We start from the raw sequence: 22040 nt of genomic DNA on the forward strand, positions 1-22040 counted from the left end.
TCTGTAGTGTGGTAGTGAAAGGTTAACCTTCTGTAGTGTGGTAGTGAAAGGGTTAACCTTCTGTAGTGTGGTAGTGAAAGGTTAACCGTCTGTAGTGTGATAGTGAAAGGTTAACCTTCTGTAGTGTGGTAGTGAAAGGTTAACCGTCTGTAGTGTGGTAGTGAAAGGTTAACGTTAGGTTATGGCTATAACCAAGTTCTGTTAGTTAGGGGTGACGCTTGGCATCACTACTGCACTCCCTCGCGTACGTGCACGCGTACTGAATAAAATTCCACAAAATATACCTTTAATACCAGTATTAGTCTGACCACACCCCTCATCAGCTTACCTTCATAAGCAGGTGTGTGGTCACCTGCTCTCCTCCTACCCAAGCTTTCACCACAAGGTGAGGTCAAGGGCTGCAGCGGCCGTCTGATGCCAAGCGTCACCCCTAACTAACAGAACTTGGTTATAGCCATAACCTAACGTTCTGTTCCGTTAGGGGCTCTGCTTGACATCACTACTGCACAAAGGGAGGCCAAGCGGAGCCGCTGGCTGACAAATACACCCCGCTGACAGCCCCCCACAACCATCAGAACAGGGAGGGCCGAGCCCCCCCGACCCCCCCTAATGGAGGGCATCCCCCCTATTAGGGGCTTCACGGGAGGGCGACGGACCCGACCGTGCGAAGAGGCACTCAAGCAACCCAACGCACAGGGTGAGCAGACCGTGGCTTGACCCCACGACTACACCCACGCACAACCCGCATGCCACCCGGGAACGAACGTAGGAAACAACCTCGTCACCGCCCCCAGAATCACGGGATCAAGGGCAAACCCAACCCCGTGGCAAGGCCGTAGCAGCGGAGCGCGAAGGAAGACCCAGACCCACCAAAAGGACTGGACTCCCTGGAATGGGGGCCCGGAGAAGTCCATGATGCCAGCATCAAGACCCCACCAGGTGGGCACCTAGTGACCCCGCCCCCCACATCGCCAGCGTATTCGGACAAAGGCCCCTCAGCCGAGCGGGCCCTGTCCTCCCCAACAGCACACCGCCTGGAACACAGGCCCTGCAACAGGCAGACAGCATGGTCATAACACACAAGAGTTAACCAACGGAAGCAGGCAGTGCACCGGGGAAAAAGACCAGGCAACAGGCTGTCAACCCAAGCCTGGAAACTGCGGACGAGGCAGGCGCCAGAAAGGACAGCTGAAAACAGCCACCCCGGCGGAAGGGGCGTATGCTGGCGTTGTCGCATAACCAAGCCTTTAAACAGCATGTCAGAAGTGGGATCCTTAGACCACTCGGCCCCTGACAGCTGCCCACAGAAAAAGCCCATACGATCGGCAGACGTCATGAACGTGCAGGGGCACCCTCAACCGGAGAACCGGGAGTTGACACTGCAGCAACACACCAGAGAACCAACCACCCAGGCATTACCCCATGCAATGGTTGGTCCCATAACCCCTAAGGAAAGAAACCCCAAAACACACCTGCGGCACCGCCGCAGCCCGCGTTCCGGTTTCCAACAGGGCTATCCCGGGCCTACGGGTCAACGAGCATTACCCCGGACCGGGCCCGGTGATACGGGGGGCACAGGGTCCCCCGAGGAGGTTAAAACCACCCCAACAGGCCCCTCAGCGCCAAGCGCAAGAGAAGAGCGTAAAAATGGAAGACCAGCCCCAGCACCACGCACTCGGTATTCCCAGGAGGTCACCCAACCAAGTACCAACCAAGACCAACCCGCACAGCGGTCGAGATCCGACGAGATCGGGCGCGTACAGGTCGGCACGGCCGTAAGCCATTACGACAGTGCAGAATACAACGCACCTAACAAGGGTCCCATAACGCTCAACCCTGTGACACCCGGACCGACCTAGCATTTTTCCCCCTGAAAAAACCCCAAGTCCCTCAGGGTACCAGAACAGCAGATCTGCATCCCCAGCGGACAACGGGTGCAACTGATCTGGACCAGCGCGACCAGAACCAGTCCCGTGCCCTAATCACGCCGACCTGCCAACCCCAGGAGAAGGGGCAGATATGCGTGTTGATCCCAACATAAAAAAGAAGGCGCCACCCAGACGTGTCGGTATGAACCGCGCCCGTTGGCCCACCCCTAGGGCGTGAGACCCTTCCCCATATGTCCAGACCCATTCCGTCATCATCCCCTGACATGAACGGGAACCCATCGACAACCACACAGGGTGTCGGAAGAGGAAAAACCCCCATCCCAATTGCTCCATAAAAACGCTGTTTCACCCAAGCAATCAAGGCGCGCTAGTCAGCCAATGGCCCAAAAAGCACATCCTGAGCTAGCACTATGTGTGCGTTTGGACATACCCACATCAACAATAGGCCGTTTAGACCACCATATTGAATCCCCAAGACGCCCAGGGAAACGACAAGAGGGGCGAGATGCAATCAACTCCATGAATGAATGAATGAAAAAATGTACCCAACAGACTGCAGAAAGGGTACAACCCAGTACGGCAATACACACAATAGGTTAAGGGGAGGCAGACCTGAGAAAGACGTTAGTCTTGTTTCCATCAGGGACCCTCATTTCCAATCCATCAAGACACATTCAACTCTTTATAAAAAATAAAGAAAAGGCATCACCCGTATGACCCAACTGCACAGCTGGGAGTAAAAACCCTGTGTTTCACATGATTTCAATCCAGTCACTCCTTTTAATCAGAGTGTAAGACCAGACCCTCCCAGAAACACCTTCCCACATGAGACTATGGTCAAGAAAAAGATATGTAAACTGTGAGACACGTGACCAATTGACTCAAGTTTGACACATAAACCGGGCGCAGCAGGACTGTGAGCCCTGCGCCCAACCTCGACATCTTTAAGACACCAGCTCATGGAAGGCGTCGCCATAGCAACAACGCTACAACGGGCGGGGAAAACCTACCGGATCCTGTCATGTAACAGGAGTCGGTAGAATACCCCTTCCCCCCCCCCCAAGCACTGGCCTGGCCCTGACTGGCTCAGCAGAAGAGATCAAAAATCCCCTAAACCAATCAAGTGGGAAAGGAGGGGTTTATCCGACACCCCCTCCCGAAAACACACCCTTTATCCCTACACACAGAAAAACAACCGTAGCCATCTTGAAAAACCTCCGGTAGAAAGCAAAGCATAGCGAAGCTAATACAATGCCCGCTACCCACAAAAAGTGTAAAAGGTTTTACAACAAAACACAAGTCGCCTGTGCATGAATCCTATACCCGTTGCCTATGTCATACATAGGAAAAAACGCTGAACGAGAGTAAACGGCTAGGCCGTGAAATGTGTGCGTACGAGTATTACTGCAACTAACAACACAGCATTGTGAAAACACATATACTTAGTTAAAGCAATGGAATAACACCAGTTCTAACTGCATGTGGAGCATCAAGCTAAATAGAACCTATTACCGAGTGTACGTTGCAGACCTTGCTTAACCTCGTAACACAACACAACTCACCCCACAACGTAAAAAAGGGCAGATTCATATATACACAACCCCACCATATGATTTGTTTGAAGAAACACACAGTTTGTTCGGCCAAAACACAGTCCCCCTCCATCGGGGAACTTTTTTTATTTAATAACTAAATAGTGTCAAGGCACAAAATCATAGAGGGGCCGGGGAGGGTGTAGGAGAGGGGACACAGAGGGGAAAAAGTCACTCCTAACGGCGTCTGCCACCTCGCGCCGCTCGAGTCTTGCCACCCCGGGGAGCCCCGGAGGGACGGTAGGTTACAGTCTGCTGGACACGACGTTCCCTACCGTCTCCTCCGGTCTGGGATGGGCCGGCGGTGGCAGAAGCGCCGTTTCGTCCCCTGGCCCTCTTGGCAGGGCCAGCAGCGGCGGCGGAGGCAGTGGTAGCGGCGACGGAGACAGCTCGACGTCGCGGAAGCCTTCTGCCTCCACCGGCAAGAACGGGAGGCGGAAAATGGGGTTGGAGGATGGATCTCTCCTCTGCCATCTCTCTGCATGTTGAGGTCATCAACCGCAGGGCCTTCCCGAACAGGCCAGCGTCGGAGAGGGCGGCCGTCAGAAGAGGAGCTCTATTCTTCTCTGGCATACGGGCCTGCTCCAGCCAAAGGTGAGGCTGGCCCAGGGTGGCCAGGGCGCGCACTTTCCCCATGGCTATGGCCAGCACCTGGGAAAGATGCAGGACAGCTCCCGCAGCCTGGGTGATCTGATCGCAGTTCACCTCGGTCAGATCCGTGCCGCCCGTCATTATCCCTGATACAAATCTAGCCAGGTGGGCGATGTTAGACGCCGCAGCCAGCGATTGTGTACCAGCGATAAATGACTGGTCACCCCAATAAGCCAATCGCCTAGCCGATTTCCCCTGGAGGACCGGCTTGCATAGTGGTTCCCACACCATATCCGGACAGAGGAGCGCGGCCATCGGACTGTCAAGCCGAGGCACGCCCTCCCCCATACCTTTGACCAACCCTGCTACCCGCGTAACTGGTACGTAGGTAGGAGTTAGTCCCATGATGTTGGTCACCGCCTGACCCCGACGAACATAGGCCCCCATCGATGGGAAAAATGGGTAGACAACGTCCACCCCTCTCACTGGGGGACGCTGCCAGGGATGGCCTATGAGGTCATCAGGGACAGGTGCAGGCAATGGCAGCGGCAGCGGCACACCGTTTGCGGTGGCGGCTACCGCCATGAGCTCGGGAAACAAGGCCCGCAGTTCCCCCTGCGAACCTTCCTCCACCGACCCCGCATCCCTCACATACAGCAGGCTGCGACTGGTCAAGGAGCCACAATCCGATGTGGCCGACAGTAGGGCATCCTGCCGATGAGGCCAAGGTGGTTCCTCGACATCCTCGAACAGGGCGCCCCATGGAGCCATTTCCCCCCCCTCCGGGGTCTCCTGAGGAGGGATACTCTCCTCCACGGGGCCCTCATACAAAAATCCGTCCGCCTCGTCCATGAAGTCCTCAGTCTCCATCGGAAATCCCGAGCCGGACGCATCTTCGCTGGTCTCCAGCAGCTCCCCAAACCCAGGCCGTTCGCGTCTGCACGCCACCATCTTGCGACGCGAGCGAGCAGACGCGAAAAGTTTGCGTCGCAAATCCTCTGGCTCCAAAACAACCCCCCGTTCACCAACGGGCGATTCCCCAGAACCAGAGGAACCAGAGTCGAGATCAGGCCATCGCCGGAGCGACGGCACCGAACCCTCGGCTCTTCGGTGAGGAAAACTATCCACCGGCAGTCTCCCGGGCTGGGTCGGCAACCACGAGAGTGGCAACAGCCCAGCACCGAGGCGCACGACGGAGGCGGGAATGGAGAACCGGTGGTGAAGAGTAGGTCTAGCGGGTCTACTCTCCGCGGAATACATTATGACCCAACCTTTTCTTGTACAACAGATGTGAGAGAAGAAAAGATTAAGCACAATGTAAACCAGTCACAACTCTTTTCAACTAACAACACGTCAAGTGGGGTACTACCGAGGCACTTCCTTGTGGTGAAAGCGAGAAGGAGGAGAGCAGGTGACCACACACCTGCTTATGAAGGTAAGCTGATGAGGGGTGTGGTCAGACTAATACTGGTATTAAAGGTATATTTTGTGGAATTTTATTCAGTACGCGTGCACGTACGCGAGGGAGTGCAGTAGTGATGCCAAGCAGAGCCCCTAACGGAACAGAACTGTCTGTAGTGTGGTAGTGAAAGGGTTAACCGTCTGTAGTGTGGTAGTGAAAGGGTTAACCTTCTGTAATGTGGTAGTGAAAGGGTTAACCGTCTGTAGTGTGGTAGTGAAAGGTTAACCGTCTGTAGTGTGGTAGTGAAAGGTTAACCGTCTGTGGTGTGGTAGTGAAAGGGTTAACCGTCTGTAGTGTGGTAGTGAAAGGTTAACCTTCTGTAGTGTGGTAGTGAAAGGGTTAACCTTCTGTAGTGTGGTAGTGAAAGGTTAACCTTCTGTAGTGTGGTAGTGAAAGGTTAACCTTCTGTAGTGTGGTAGTGAAAGGGTTAACCTTCTGTAGTGTGGTAGTGAAAGGTTAACCTTCTGTAGTGTTGTAGTGAAAGGGTTAACCTGTAGTGTGGTAGTGAAAGGTTAACCTTCTGTAGTGTGGTAGTGAAAGGTTAACCGTCTGTAGTGTGGTAGTGAAATGTTAACCGTCTGTAGTGTGGTAGTGAAAGGGTTAACCTTCTGTAGTGTGGTCGTGAAAGGTTAACCATCTGTAGTGTGATAGTGAAAGGTTAACCTTCTGTAGTGTGGTAGTGAAAGGGTTAACGTAAAGTTATGTATATAACCAAGTTCTATGAATACTGGTGACGCTCAGCGTCATTCTGCACTAACCTCACTTCGTGCCTAGCACTGAATAAAAAACTCCACAATGTACCTTCACATACCGACATCCGTCTGGCCACACCCCTATCCGCTTACCTTCATAAGCAGGTGTGTGGTCACCTACTCGCCTCCTTCCCAAACTTTCACCACAAGGCGAGATCAAGGGCCGCAGTGGCGTCCTGACGCTGAGCGTCACCAGTATTCATAGAACTTGGTTATATACATAACCTTACGTTCTATTTCATTCTGGCTTCCGCTCAGCATCATTCTGCACAAGAGGAGCTGAGCGGAAGCCAGAAGTTCGACAAATGTACCCCGCTGAGGCCCCCCACAACCATCAGACCGGAGAGGACCGAGCCCCCCCGACCCTCCCTAATGGAGGGATACCCTCCCTATTGGAGGACGGGAGGGAGACGGATCCGACCGTGCGAAGAGGAACTCGAGCAACTCAACGCACAGGGTGAGCAGACCGTGGCTTGACCCCATGACTACGCACACGCGCAACCCGCATGCCACCAGGGAACGAACGGAAGGAACAACCCTCGTTACTGCCCCCAAAAATCACGGAGTCAAGAGCAAACTCAACCCTGTGGCAAGGCCGTAGCAGCGGAGCGCGAAGGAAGACCCAGACCCCCTGAAGGGACTGGACACCCTGGAAAAAAGGGGGCCCGGAGAGGTCAATGACGCCAGGCATCAAGACCTCACCAGGCGGTCACTTAGTGACACCGCCCCCCACATCGCCAGCGTATTCGGACAGGGCCCCTCCAAGAGCGGGCCCTCCCCCCCAGTAGTACGCCTCCTGGCACACTGACCCTGCAACACAGGCAGTCAGCATGGCCATAACTTTGAAGCACTCAAAAGGTTAACCATAACCATGTGGCGGCACGGTGGTGTAGTGGTTAACACTGTCGCCTCACAGCAAGAAGGTCCAGGGTTCGAATCCCGCTTGGGGACCAGGTTTCCATGATGCCAGTTACCCAGGTGGGGTATCTCCCAGGCCTTTCTGTGTGGAGTTTGCATGTTCTCCCCGTGCTCGCAAGGGTTTCCCCCCCCGATAAGATAAACCCAATGGAAAAACATGCACAACAACAAGATCGCTAACGCTGTGGCGTCCTTGACGAAGACGGACAGGAGCACTTGGATTGGTCCCCTGGCGCGGCTCACGTGGCGCCTGTCTGCTCCCGGCTGCCCTTGGGGGGGAAGGACGACGGGATGGGTTAATCGCAGATACGCATTGTATGCATGGTTCGCATGTGTGCCAAATGGTGACCTCGGAGCAGGTCCTAAATTATTATTATTATTATTATAACGGAAGCAGGCAGCGCACCGGGGAAACCAGGCAGCAGGCTGTAGACCCGAGCCTGGAGCACTGCGGACGAGACAGGCGCCAAAGGGGTCAACTGAAACAGCACCCCGGCGGAAGGGGCGTATGCTGGCATTGTTGCGCACCATGACAAAGCCTCCATCAAAGAAAAAACACCCAGAGGGGTCGAGGCAGAGAAGGCTGACACGATTGGCAGACGTCATGAACGTGCAGGGGCACACTCAACCGGGTAACCCGGGAGTTGACTCTGCTCCAACAAACCAGGGAATCAACCACCCTCTTGGTACCACATACGGTGGTTGTTCCTATAACCCCTCAAGAAAAAACTCCAAAACACACCTGCGGGTATACACCAGCTATACCGCAGTACAAGTGTTTCAGTTTCCAAAAAGGGTTATCCCAGGCCTACGGTTTCAACGAAACATTACTTCGGACCGGGCCCGGCGGCTCGGGAAGCACACAGGGTTACCAGAGGAGGTCCAGAAGACCACCCCAACAGCCCCCTCTTCGCCATGCGTGAGAGAGGAGCGAAAGAAAAAGGAGAACCAGCCCCTTTATGATAGTGTCAGGTACAACGTGTACCCAACAAAGGGTCTCCATAACGCCTAACCCTGTGACACCCGGGGTCATTTTTCCCCCCGAAAAAAGCACAAGTCCCTCAGGGTACCAGAACAGCAGATCTGCGTCCCCGGCGGGCAACGGGTTAACTGACCTGGACCAGTGCAACCAGAACCAGTCCCATGCCCTAACCACGCCGACATGCCCACTCCAGGAGAGGGGGTAGGTATGCGTGTCGGTCTAAAACATGAAAAGAGGGCGCCACCCAGACGGTCCCATTTGTACCGCGCTCAGTGGCCCACCCCAAGGGCGTGAGACCCCTCTACCTATGTCCTGATCTATTCCGTTAACATCCCCCAGATATGAACGAGAATCCGTCGATACCCAGTAACAGGCTCTCGGAAGAGGAAAAAATCCCCCATCCCAGTTGCCCTATAAAAACGCTGTTTTAATAACGAGCAACCAAGGCATACTAGCCTCCTGCATGATTCTTAACAGAAACACCCGAGCCAGCACTATGTACGCGTCGAGACCCAAACACATCAATGGATAGTCTAACCAGACACCAGACATTGGTCCTTCAAGTCGCCTGGGAGAACGACAAGAAGTTTGTCGTGCTTCATATTCTTCATTCTTTTTATTATTAAAAAGGAAAGAAACACCGACTGACATGAATCCCACGTGACGCGGCCGAGGGTAAATTTTTTTTACATTCTTACATCCCGCCACCCTCACCACAGAGGAGAGACGGGACTCCTCAGAGAGACTTCCCACGTGAGCCATAGATTGAAAAGTCACGGTAACATTGAGTCATGTGACCAACAGACTCAAGTTACACGTATATCGAGCGTAGTAGAACAGTAAGTTCCTACGCTCTGCCCCGACAACTTGACAACAGACCCTACATATGGGTCTAAAACTCACGGAAGCCGTCGTCCAATAGAAACGTGTTTAGTGACGTTTGCTATGACGGGGGGAAACCCAAGACTCAACCGCCTGTGATAGGTGCGGAGTCTGGGAACCCCCCCCTGCCTAACAGCTTGGCCCTGACCGAACGAAAAGAGAGTCCAATAAACCCCCTGACCAATCAGAAGAGGGAAGGAGGGGTTTATCCGGTACCCCCTCGCAAGCCCAACCCTTGCATACGACAACAACAAACAGCCATACGATACCTTAAGTAGCGAAATGCTAATGAACAGCGCAAGCTAATTCAATGCACGCTAGCCACAGACACATCTGTGAACAGGGTTTATAGCAAAGGGCAAGTTGTGTATGTGTGAACCCGACACCCGTATCCATGTTGTAAGACACAGAAAATCTGATAGAGAGAGAGAGCGGCTGAGCCGCGGTACTTTTTCATACGAGCATTACTGCAGACCAACACAATAGTGTTGCGGCTCAATATCACTGTTTAAGCAACAGAGCACACAACTAACCTCTACCTTTATGTGAAGATTCAGGTCGAGGCAGAAAAAACCTTTTTCAACCGAGTGTAGGCTGCAGGCCTTGCTTAAGCTCTAACATGAATGTAACGTCTAGCCCTCCTATCAAACCCATACTAGCGAAAGATTCACACGTTGCATCCCCATCATATGTTTGGTGAATAAACACACAGTTTGTAACAAAAAATACAGTCCCACTTTTTAGGAGGGACTCTTTATTTCTTTCAACAAAATTATATGTGGGCCGGGAAGGGAACAGGGGGGGACCATAGAGGGAAAAAGTTTATTCTTTTTTTAGTGACGCCTGCCACGAGCCGCTCGGGACTTGCCACCCCGTGGAGCCCCGGAGGGACGGTAAACGATCGGCGGCTGGTCATGACGATCCCTACCCTCACCTCCGGGCGTAGATGGGCCGGCTGCAGTGGCGGAGGCGCCCTCTCTCCTCCTGGCCATCTTCGCCGAAGGTCCAGCAGCGGCGGTGGTAGCAGTGGCGGCTACGGCGGCGGAACCTCGACGACGTGCCTGCCGTCTGACTCCACCAGCGACATCGGGCGGGGGGAAATGAGGCTGGAGCACGGAGCGCTCCTCCTGCATCTCCCTGCAGGTTGAGGTCATCAGCTGCAGTGCCGACCCGAATAGTCCAGCATCGGAGAGGGGTGCCGTCAGAAGTGGAGTCCTCTTCTTCTCCGGCACACGCGCCTGCTCCAGCCAAAGGTGGCGCTGGATTAGAGTGGCCAAGGCACGTACTTTCCCAGCGGCTATAGCCTGCGGCTGAATCAGATGCAGGATGGCTCCTGCCGCCTGGGCGAGCTGATCATGTTGTAAATCAGTCAGCTCCGTGCCGCCCGTCAGTATCCCGGACATGAATCTCGCCAGCTGCGCGATGTTAGAAGTGGCAGCCAGAGATTGCGTCGCGGAGATAAATGACTGGTCACTCCAAAAAGCCAACCGCCTCGCCGATTTCCCTTGGGGAACCGGCTTCCGTAACGGCTCCCACACCACCTCAGGACAAAGGAGCGCCGCCATCGGCCTATCAAGCCGAGGCACGCCCTCCTTCATGCCTTCTACCAAACCCACCACTCTTGTGACTTGCACGTAGGCGGGGGTAAGGCCCATGATGTGGGAGACCACCTGTCCCTGACGGACGTAGGCCTCCATTGAGGGGAAAAATGGACAGACAACGTCCACCCCTCTCACCGGGCGGCGTTGCCATAGATGACCTATGAGATTGTCAGGAATAGGAACAGGCAGTGGCTGCGGCAGCGGCACGCCGTTTGCGATTGCCGCTGCCGCCATGAGCTCGGGGAACAAAGCACGCAGTTCCCCCTGCATACTTTCCCCCACCGAGCTTGCGTCCCTCACATGCAGCAGACTACTGGTTAAGGAGCCACATTCTGATGTGGCTGATAGCAGGGCATCCCGCCGCCGAGTCGGAGGTTCTAACCCAACATCTGCGTACGAGGAATCCCAAGGAGACATCTCCCCCCTCCAGTGTTACCTGGACGGGCGGCGGACATGTCTCCACCGGGGCTTCGAACAAGAACCCGTCCGCTTCTACCATGTAGTCCTCTGATTCCATCGGCCATGGAGAATCAGACGCATCCTAATCCGGCTCCAGCAACTCACCAAAACCAGGCCGTTCGCGTCTGCAAGCCACCATCTTGCGACGGGAGCGAGCTGACGCAAAAAGTTTGCTTCTCAAATCCCCCGCAACCAAAGGCGCCGGCCGCCCAACAGCGGACGACTCCCCAGAGGCAGAGGAACCAGAGCCGGAACCAGGCCATCGCACAGGAGACGGCACTGGTGCACCAGCTCCTTGGAGAGGCAAACTATCCATCGGACGCCTACCGGGCGTGGCTGCCGACCACGAGAGAGGCCTCAACCCCGCTCCAAGACGTACGACAGAGGCGGCAATGGAGAACCGCTGGTGAAGGGTGACGTTGCGAGCGCGACCCTCCGAGGTAAACATTATGACTTCGCTTTTTTTTTTTAAATATATGAGAGAAGAAAAAAGCAAGAAAAAATGTAAACACGTATCAACTTTCTTCAACTAAACAACCTCGTCAAGTGTGGGTATCTACCGAAGGCACTTCCTTGTGGTGAAAGTGAAGAAGGAGGCGAGTAGGTGACCACACACCTGCTTATGAAGGTAAGCGGATAGGGGTGTGGCCAGACGGATGTCGGTATGTAAAGGTACATTGTGGAGTTTTTTATTCAGTGCTAGGCACGAAGTGAGGTTAGTGCAGAATGATGCTGAGCGGAAGCCAGAATGAAATAGAACCTTCTGTAGTGTGGTAGTGAAAGGGTTAACCATCTGTTCTGTGGTAGTGAAAGGTTAACCTTCTGTAGTGTGGTAGTGAAAGGTTAACTGTCTGTAGTGTGGTAGTGAAAGGGTTAACCATCTGTAGTGTGGTAGTGAAATGTTAACTGTCTGTAGTGTGGTAGTGAAAGGGTTAACCGTCTGTAGTGTGGTAGTGAAGGGTTAACCTTCTGTAGTGTGGTAGTGAAAGGTTAACCTTCTGTAGTGTGGTAGTGAAAGTGTTAACCTTCTGTAGTGTGGTAGTGAAAGGGTTAACCTTCTGTAGTGTGGTAGTGAAATGGTTAACCTCCTGTAGTGTGGTAGTGAAAGGTTAACCTTCTGTAGTGTGGTAGTGAAAGGTTAACCTTCTGTAGTGTGGTAGTGAAAGGTTAACCTGCTGTAGTGTGGTAGTGAAAGGTTAACCTTCTGTAGTGTGGTAGTGAAAAGGTTAACCTTCTGCAGTGTGGTAGTGAAAGGTTAACCGTCTGTAGTGTGGTAGTGAAAGGTTAACATTCTGTAGTGTGGTAGTGAAAGGTTAACCTCCTGTAGTGTGGTAGTGAAAGGGTTAACCGTCTGTAGTGTGGTAGTGAAAGGTTAACCTTCTGTAGTGTGGTAGTGAAAGGGTTAACCTCCTGTAGTGTGGTAGTGAACGGGTTAACCTTCTGTAGTGTGGTAGTGAACGGGTTAACCTCCTGTAGGTGGTAGTGAACGGGTTAACCTTCTGTAGTGTGGTAGTGAACGGGTTAACCTTCTGTAGTGTGGTAGTGAAAGGTTATCCTGCTGTAGTGTGGTAGTGAAAGGGTTAACCATCTGTAGTGTGGTAGTGAAAGGGTTAACCTCCTGTAGTGTGGTAGTGAAAGGGTTAACCTTCTGTAGTGTGGTAGTGAAAGATTAACCTGTTGTAGTGTGGTAGTGAAAGGGTTAACCGTCTGTAGTGTGGTAGTGAAAGGGTTAACCTCCTGTAGTGTGGTAGTGAAAGGGTTAACCTTCTGTAGTGTGGTAGTGAAAGGTTAACCTCCTGTAGTGTGGTAGTGAAAGGTTATCCTGCTGTAGTGTGGTAGTGAAAGGTTATCCTGCTGTAGTGTGGTAGTGAAAGGGTTAACCGTATGTAGTGTGGTAGTGAAAGGGTTAACCTCCTGTAGTGTGGTAGTGAAAGGGTTAACCTTCTGTAGTGTGGTAGTGAAAGATTAACCTGTTGTAGTGTGGTAGTGAAAGGGTTAACCGTCTGTAGTGTGGTAGTGAAAGGGTTAACCTCCTGTAGTGTGGTAGTGAAAGGGTTAACCTTCTGTAGTGTGGTAGTGAAAGGTTAACCTCCTGTAGTGTGGTAGTGAAAGGTTATCCTGCTGTAGTGTGGTAGTGAAAGGGTTAACCGTCTGTAGTGTGGTAGTGAAAGGGTTAACCTCCTGTAGCGTGGTAGTGAAAGGGTTAACCTTCTGCAGTGTGGTAGTGAAAGGTTAACCTTCTGTAGTGTGGTAGTGAAAGGTTAACCTTCTGCAGTGTGGTAGTGAAAGGTTAACCTTCTGCAGTGTGGTAGTGAAAGGTTAACCATCTGCAGTGTGGTAGTGAAAGGTTAACCTTCTGTATTGTGGTAGTGAAAGGTTAACCGTCTGTAGTGTGGTAGTGAAAGGTTAACCTTCTGTAGTGTGGTAGTGAAAGGTTAACCTCCTGTAGTGTGGTAGTGAAAGGGTTAACCGTCTGTAGTGTGGTAGTGAAAGGTTAACCTTCTGTAGTGTGGTAGTGAAAGGGTTAACCTCATGTAGTGTGGTAGTGAATGGGTTAACCTTCTGTAGTGTGGTAGTGAACGGGTTAACCTCCTGTAGGGTGGTAGTGAACGGGTTAACCTTCTGTAGTGTGGTAGTGAACGGGTTAACCTTCTGTAGTGTGGTAGTGAAAGGTTATCCTGCTGTAGTGTGGTAGTGAAAGGGTTAACCGTCTGTAGTGTGGTAGTGAAAGGGTTAACCTCCTGTAGTGTGGTAGTGAAAGGGTTAACCTTCTGTAGTGTGGTAGTGAAAGGTTAACCTGTTGTAGTGTGGTAGTGAAAGGGTTAACCGTATTTAGTGTGGTAGTGAAAGGGTTAACCTCCTGTAGTGTGGTAGTGAAAGGGTTAACCTTCTGTAGTGTGGTAGTGAAAGGTTAACCTCCTGTAGTGTGGTAGTGAAAGGTTATCCTGCTGTAGTGTGGTAGTGAAAGGGTTAACCGTCTGTAGTGTGGTAGTGAAAGGGTTAACCTCCTGTAGTGTGGTAGTGAAAGGGTTAACCGTCTGTAGTGTGGTAGTGAAAGGTTAACCTGCTGTAGTGTGGTAGTGAAAGGGTTAACCGTATGTAGTGTGGTAGTGAAAGGTTAACCTGCTGTAGTGTGGTAGTGAAAGGGTTAACCGTCTGTAGTGTGGTAGTGAAAGGGTTAACTGTCTGTAGTGTGGTAGTGAAAGGGTTAACCGTCTGTAGTGTGGTAGTGAAAGGGTTAACCTTCTGTAGTGTGGTAGTGAAAGGGTTAACCTCCTGTAGTGTGGTAGTGAAAGGTTAACCGTCTGTAGTGTGGTAGTGAAAGGGTTAACTGTCTGTAGTGTGGTAGTGAAAGGGTTAACCTTCTGTAGTGTGGTAGTGAAAGGTTAACCGTCTGTAGTGTGGTAGTGAAAGGTTAACCTTCTGTAGTGTGGTAGTGAAAGGGTTAACCTTCTGTAGTGTGGTAGTGAAAGGTTAACCTTCTGTAGTGTGGTAGTGAAAGGTTAACCTTCTGTAGTGTGGTAGTGAAAGGTTAACCATCTGTAGTGTGGTAGTGAAAGGGTTAACCGTCTGTAGTGTGGTAGTGAAAGGGTTAACCGTCTGTAGTGTGGTAGTGAAAGGTTAACCGTCTGTAGTGTGGTAGTGAAAGGTTAACCGTCTGTAGTGTGGTAGTGAAAGGTTAACCTGCTGTAGTGTGGTAGTGAAAGGGTTAACCTCCTGTAGTGTGGTAGTGAAAGGGTTAACCTTCTGTAGTGTGGTAGTGAAAGGTTAACCTGTTGTAGTGTGGTAGTGAAAGGGTTAACCATATTTAGTGTGGTAGTGAAAGGGTTAACCTCCTGTAGTGTGGTAGTGAAAGGGTTAACCTTCTGTAGTGTGGTAGTGAAAGGTTAACCTCCTGTAGTTTGGTAGTGAAAGGTTATCCTGCTTTAGTGTGGTAGTGAAAGGGTTAACCGTCTGTAGTGTGGTAGTGAAAGGGTTAACCTCATGTAGTGTGGTAGTGAAAGGGTTAACCGTCTGTAGTGTGGTAGTGAAAGGTTAACCTGCTGTAGTGTGGTAGTGAAAGGGTTAACCGTCTGTAGTGTGATAGTGAAAGGTTAACCTGCTGTAGTGTGTTAGTGAAAGGGTTAACAGTCTGTAGTGTGGTAGTGAAAGGGTTAACCGTCTGTAGTGTGGTAGTTAAAGGGTTAACCTTCTGTAGTGTGGTAGTGAAAGGGTTAACCTCCTGTAGTGTGGTAGTGAAAGGTTAACCTGCTGTAGTGTGGTAGTGAAAGGTTAACCGTCTGTAGTGTGGTAGTGAAAGGGTTAACCGTCTGTAGTGTGGTAGTGAAAGGGTTAACCTTCTGTAGTGTGGTAGTGAAAGGTTAACCGTCTGTAGTGTGGTAGTGAAAGGTTAACCTTATGTAGTGTGGTAGTGAAAGGGTTAACCTTCTGTAGTGTGGTAGTGAAAGGTTAACCTTCTGTAGTGTGGTAGTGAAAGGGTTAACCTTCTGTAGTGTGGTAGTGAAAGGTTAACCTTCTGTAGTGTGGTAGTGAAAGGTTAACCTTCTGTAGTGTGGTAGTGAAAGGTTAACCTTCTGTAGTGTGGTAGTGAAAGGTTAACCTGCTGTAGTGTGGTAGTAAAAGGTTAACCGTCTGTACTGTGATAGTGAAAGGTTAACCTTCTGTAGTGTTGTAGTGAAAGGGTTAACCTGTAGTGTGGTAGTGAAAGGTTAACCTTCTGTAGTGTGGTAGTGAAATGTTAACCGTCTGTAGTGTGGTAGTGAAAGGTTAACCGTCTGTAGTGTGGTAGTGAAAGGTTAACCTGTAGTGTGGTAGTGAAAGGTTAACCTTCTGTAGTGTGGTAGTGAAATGTTAACCGTCTGTAGTGTGGTAGTGAAAGGTTAACCGTCTGTAGTGTGGTAGTGAAAGGGTTAACCGTCTGTAGTGTGGTAGTGAAAGGGTTAACCGTCTGTAGTGTGGTAGTGAAAGGGTTAACCGTCTGTAGTGTGGTAGTGATATTGTGATACTGATTGACAACATTTTCTCCGCTCTGCCCGCAGCAGCCTGACGAGGCCGACCTGGAGTATCTGAAGGAGGCCGTGGAGAAGGTTGGCATCCCCAAAGTCCTGTCAGGTAAGGGTTAGGCTCTGGGTAGAAGGTTGGCATCCCCAAAGTCCTGTCAGGTAAGGGTTAGGCTCTGGGTAGAAGGTTGGCATCCCCAAAGTCCTGTCAGGTAAGGGTTAGGCTCTGGGTAGAAGGTTGGCATCCCCAAAGTCCTGTCAGGTAAGGGTTAGGCTCTGGGTAGAAGGTTGGCATCCCCAAAGTCCTGTCAGGTAAAGGTTCGGCTCTAGGTAGAAGGTTGGCATCCCCAAAGTCCTGTCAGGTAAGGGTTAGGCTCTGGGTAGAAGGTTGGCATCCCCAAAGTCCTGTCAGGTAAGGGTTAGGCTCTGGGTAGAAGGTTGGCATCCCCAAAGTCCTGTCAGGTAAGGGTTAGGCTCTGGGTAGAAGGTTGGCATCCCAAAAGTCCTGTCTGGTAAGGGTTAGGCTCTGGGTAGAAGGTTGGCATCCCCAAAGTCCTGTCTGGTAAGGGTTAGGCTCTGGGTAGAAGGTTGGCATCCCCAAAGTCCTGTCTGGTAAGGGTTAAGGTCAGGGTAGAACGTTGGCATCCCCAAAGTCCTGTCTGGTAAGGGTTAAGGTCAGGGTAGAGAGGGTACGGGAGAGAGACACACAGCAACATGCTCCCCATCGTATGCTTTGTACCCTTTGAACTCTGTTGCCGGTCCTCAATATATACCTGCCTACTGCTTTCACTATCGACAACTGGGGCAACAGTGACTCGGGAGGTAGAGCAGTCACCTGGTAATTGGAAGGTTCCCGGTTCGATGCCGGCTCCTACTGGCAGTGTGTCAAAGTGTCCTTGAGCAAGACTTGCTCACACCCCTAATTGCTCCTGATGAGCAGGTTGGCACCTCGCATGGTTGCCTCCGCCGTCGCTATGTGAATGTATGAGTGAATGTGAGGCAGAAGTTGTAAAGCGCTTTGGATAAAAGCTGTTATATAAATGCTGTCCATTTACCATTTACAGCTGCCTTACACTGTAATCACAACTACCGACCTCAAACTATAGTCTACCCATATAATCCTGTATGATAGCATTTACAATAATACTGTATAAACCGTATATATATTTTTCCTATTTATATTTACTGTATATATATATATACTCTATATCATATCTGTCTGAATATACTATCTGTCTGAATATACCTGCATATAATAATTTCTATATACCTATGTATACACCTGCATATAACTCGTATAACTCTGTATGATAGCATGTACAATAATGCTTTATATACTGTATATATATATATATATATTTATATTTACCAAATATATATATTCTGTACATTCCTGCATATAATCATTTTTACATATCTGTAGATACTATATATCTATATCTGTACATATCCCTTACGCGTGTAGCTTTATGCCAAGCAAGCAGTGCAAAAATTTACCGTAGTGGCATGCAGTAATGCGCCTTTCATTTTCCGCCGCCCAGCGCCCAGGTCGCGCGGAAATAGGCTGTCTATTGCCATTCTCTTTGACAAACTCTAACCTTAACCAGCTCCTTAACAACGCCTAAACTTAACCGTTCTAACCTTAACCAACTCCGAAACAATGCCTAACCTTAACCTTAACCTTAACCATAGAAATTATATTGCCATTCTCTTTGACAAACTCTAACCTTAACCAGCTCCTTAACAGCGCCTAAACTTAACCGTTCTAACCTTAACCAACTCCGAAACAATGCCTAACCTTAACCGGCGAAAGAATACACGTTAAAAAAAATCACGTTAAAAAATATTTTCGATGGGATTCGAACTCGCCAGCAAACAAGCCATAGGATCCACAGCCATGTGTCCTTGCCAATTGAGCTATTGCTAGATACTGAATAAGGGGCGGTGACTTATATATATTGAGCTCCGCTCGTGTCGGATCTCATGCGCATGCGCGGGCACCTCGCGCGAGCACGCCGGCGCACGCACGCACCTGAGCGAGCACGCCGCCGCCGGTGCACGCACGGTAGCATTTGTCTGAAAAGAAGGGCGCTTTACCGCACTAGCGTGCGGTGACGAATGCGGAAGCATTTTTGCACTGCTTGCTTGGCATTAACGTACAGGCATCCCTTACCTACTCTTACTAGTTACAATGCTGGCCAGTATGACTTACTACTATAGTGTCTTCATACCTGCATCACTGTACATAATAAATACAAAAACACTGTAAATACCGTGCGTCAATAATTAAAATGAATATTTTACCCAGAATTAACTTTATCAGCTCCATGCTCCCATTACCTCCTCCTGTTGGTTACTGGCAGAAATTGCACTCAAGTTCAAGTTCAAGTTCAAGTTCTTTAATAGTTGTCATACAGAAGTACAGAATACTTTCATACAAAATGCTTCTTACTGTTACGCTCCAGAGACTGTGCTAGACAAGATAGTATCAAATAACATAATAACATAATATAGCATGAATTTAGAAGAAGAAAATGAGGTCACAGTTGTTCGGTATAGACATATGTACAATGTTCTGAGTTACCATATAATATACAATACACAATACTATGCAGTGTACTAATGTACAGTACTATCTAGTGCAAAGCAGAAATGGGATGAGGTACAATTTTAGGTACAATTTACAGTAAGGTGTACGAGTTGTAGTGCAATCCTTCATCCATAAATATAAAGTGTGGGGAGTGGGTGCTACAGTGTGTTTGTTTAAAGTGGGTGTGTGCTATAAAGTGTGTGTAGTGGGTGCTACAGTGTGTTTGTTTAAAGTGAGTGTGTGCGTGTGGATGTGTGTGCTATGTGTGTTTGGTGGTTGTTGTTGTGTAGTGTTCATTCATTGTTCGTTTAGCAGCCTGATGGCCTGGGGATAGAAGCTACTTCTGAGTCTTTCTGTGCTCGCCTTGAGACTCCTGTATCGCTTGCCTGACGGCAGTAGTTCAAAGAGGCAGTTGTTCGGGTGGCTCGAGTCCTTAATAATTCTCTTAGCCTTCCCCTTGCAACGCTTGTAGTAAATGTTCTGGAGGGTGGGGAGCCCCCCTCCAATTGTGCGTTCGGCTGAACGTGTCACTCTTTGTAGTCTGCTTTGGTCTTTTGCAGTGCTATTCCCAAACCAGGAGGTGATGTTACCGGTCAAGATGCTCTCTATTGTACATGAGTAGAAGTTCTTAAGGATCTTCTGGCTGACTTGGAACTTCCTTAGGCGCCTGAGGAAGTAGAGGCGTTGTCGTGCCTTCTTCACCACACTGTTAATGTGTATGGTCCATGTCAAGTCCTCGGATATGTAGGCTCCGAGGTACTTGAAGCTGTTGACTCTCTCAACCGGTGCCCCGTCGATGCTGAGGGGGCTGTAGTCCTTGACCCCCGACCTCCTGAAGTCCACAATCATCTCCTTTGTTTTGCTGACATTCAGGGAGAGGCTGTTTTCCTGGCACCATCCCGCCAGGACCTTGACCTCTTCCAGGTAGGCCCTCTCGTCGTTGGCAGAGATCAGGCCCACCACCACTGTGTCGTCAGCAAATTTGACGATTGTATTGCTACTCCGCTGAGCCACACAGTCGTGTGTGTACAGGGAGTAGAGGAGGGGACTCAGAACACAGCCCTGGGGGGCCCCTATGTTGAGGGTGATGGATGAGGAGGTGCAGTTGCCTGCTCTCACCACCTGGGGTCTGCCAGTCAGGAAGTCCAAGACCCACTGGCAGAGGTCATAGCCCAAGCCCAGGTCCCTGAGCTTGGCTATGAGTATGGAGGGGACTATGGTATTGAATGCCGAGCTGTAGTCGATGAATAGCATTCTCACATAGTTCCCCTGCCTCTTGTCCAGGTGTGATGCTGCTGTGTGCAGCACATGGGATATGGCGTCCTCCGTGGACCTGTTGGGGCGGTATGCAAATTGCAGGGGGTCCATGTTGATGGGGAGGGAGGAGCAGATGTAGCCCTTTACTAGCTTCTCAAAGCACTTCATGGCTATGGAGGTGAGAGCTACAGGGCGGTAGTCGTTGAGGCAAGCAGGCTTGGATTTTTTGGGTACAGGGATAATCTGCCTCGTATAAATTCGTTTGGAACAATAAACGCCCGTGCTTGAAGAGATCAACTGCCCAAAGGAGTAAACTCGATGGGGGCTTAGCATTTCCAGACTTTAAATATTATTTTCAAGCTTTCTCTCTGAGACCTTTGATCACTTGGTTTGACGCTCAAGCAGCTGTATCTTGGCGACCATTGGAGGAGAAGTTGGTGTCCCCATATAGACTTCAGGATATTGTGTATACCAACATATCAATTAAACAATGTAAATTACGATTTGGCCCTCTAATCACACATGTGATCCAAACTTGGCGTGACACTCAGAAAGTGGGTACAAACCGCCATCAATGGCACACGCATTCCCCTCTATTTGGGTCTCATTCCCGAAAATTTTCCAAAGATATATTCTGGAAGACTTATCTTGGAACCACTGAGACATAATCTATGACAAGTACACCCTGAGTCCTGAACGTGCTGGAGATATGTCTTAAGTGGCTGAAACGGTCGCAGAAATTATATGATCTGATATCTGCTTGGAGAATGGCATTCTGTCGTAAACTCCAAAGCGCGTTCCCGTTCAGCTCATTTGCATACAAAACACCGCCTCCATAGTTCCTTATAAGGCAACTGGTGACGCAGCTGTGTGAAATGGAATGGCGGAAGTGCTTTGCGAGCCGCGTGATTACGAAACCTAGCGTCAGTCAGTGCCAATCAGAGAGCGTCTCCGAGAAATGTGGCTAGGTTTCGTAATCACGCTTGCGCCCATCAAAACTAGATTAGATTAATGTATTGGCATCATATACAGCTTGCGGTACACACCTGCCGCAGCGCGCGCGCACACACAGACACACACACACGCGCGTGCGCGCAGTACTGTATATGAATGAATGAATGACATATAATATATATAGCCTACGGCGGGCGTAATGAATGAACGCAGTATGGCTTATTATTCCAATAGGCCTATAGGCTACTGTTCATTCGTAGGCGCACACAAGACTTGTTATAGAATATTAATGCAGTCTATTTCCACCGATTAGCTTTAGTTCTTATTTATTTATCCACTGTCATTTCAGTGTTGGTGTATAGGCTATATAGTGTATTTCAATATACGTTTAATTGATTAATGATATATTCGAAGGAATGCAGGTTTATAGCTATATCAACCCCCTCCAATGTACAGTAAATGACCAAGTATGGTTTTGTCAATATTCCAATGTACAGTTTTGCTTGTACAGTGTAAGTCTATCCCCCACCCATCCCTACCCAACCTCCTCCAACAGTAACTTTCTACGTCAAACGTACTCTCTTTTCTGGACTCTTTTTGTATCACAAACAGTACTGTATTTGCAAATCTGGTATGTCATAAATGTATAGGTGTAGCAGTACTGTCTATCTGTGTCATGTGTGTCATATATGTTATGATGAATTGAAAATGGGGGACCCTGATGTAAACAAGACGAAATTCTTTCTCTGGTCTGCATCCCCTTATGTAATTGAGCTGTACTGTACTGTACCCATTCTGCAATCTGTTAATAAAGTTTTCAATCAATCAATCAAACAAAGGTCTGTCCCATTGTATACCAATCAATGGGATACAGTGCATGTTGACCTGCATTCTTTCAAATGTATATAATTAATCATTAAAACAGATGTGTAACAAATAAGAAATACAAATTCCACAGAAGGCATTAAATTATTATTATTTTCAATCATTTCACAATAATTGCATAATTGTGTTTGAATATCTGAGTAATTATTTGTCCAAAATAGCTGGTTCAGATATGGTTAATCCAGCTGCCCTGTGATCAGATGAATCCATATTATTTATTTTTCCG

The 22040-nt window shown here is 49.7% G+C and overlaps 1 protein-coding gene across 1 annotated transcript in view; it reads left to right on the forward strand.

Annotated features, from left to right (window-relative positions):
- Window positions 1–22040, forward strand: part of cetp (cholesteryl ester transfer protein, plasma) — a gene marked incomplete at both ends in the record, with an annotated part of 106561 nt that overhangs the window by 79100 nt on the left and 5421 nt on the right. The window contains one exon of the mRNA XM_084315517.1: window positions 16168–16240. Within this exon, the coding sequence (XP_084171643.1) occupies window positions 16168–16240 (73 nt within the window). The remainder of the gene's footprint in view (window positions 1–16167; window positions 16241–22040) is intronic.

Source organism: Notolepis coatsorum (assembly GCF_963971535.1).
Source record: "Notolepis coatsorum genome assembly, chromosome: 6".
NCBI classification, from domain to species: Eukaryota; Metazoa; Chordata; class Actinopteri; order Aulopiformes; family Paralepididae; genus Notolepis; species Notolepis coatsorum.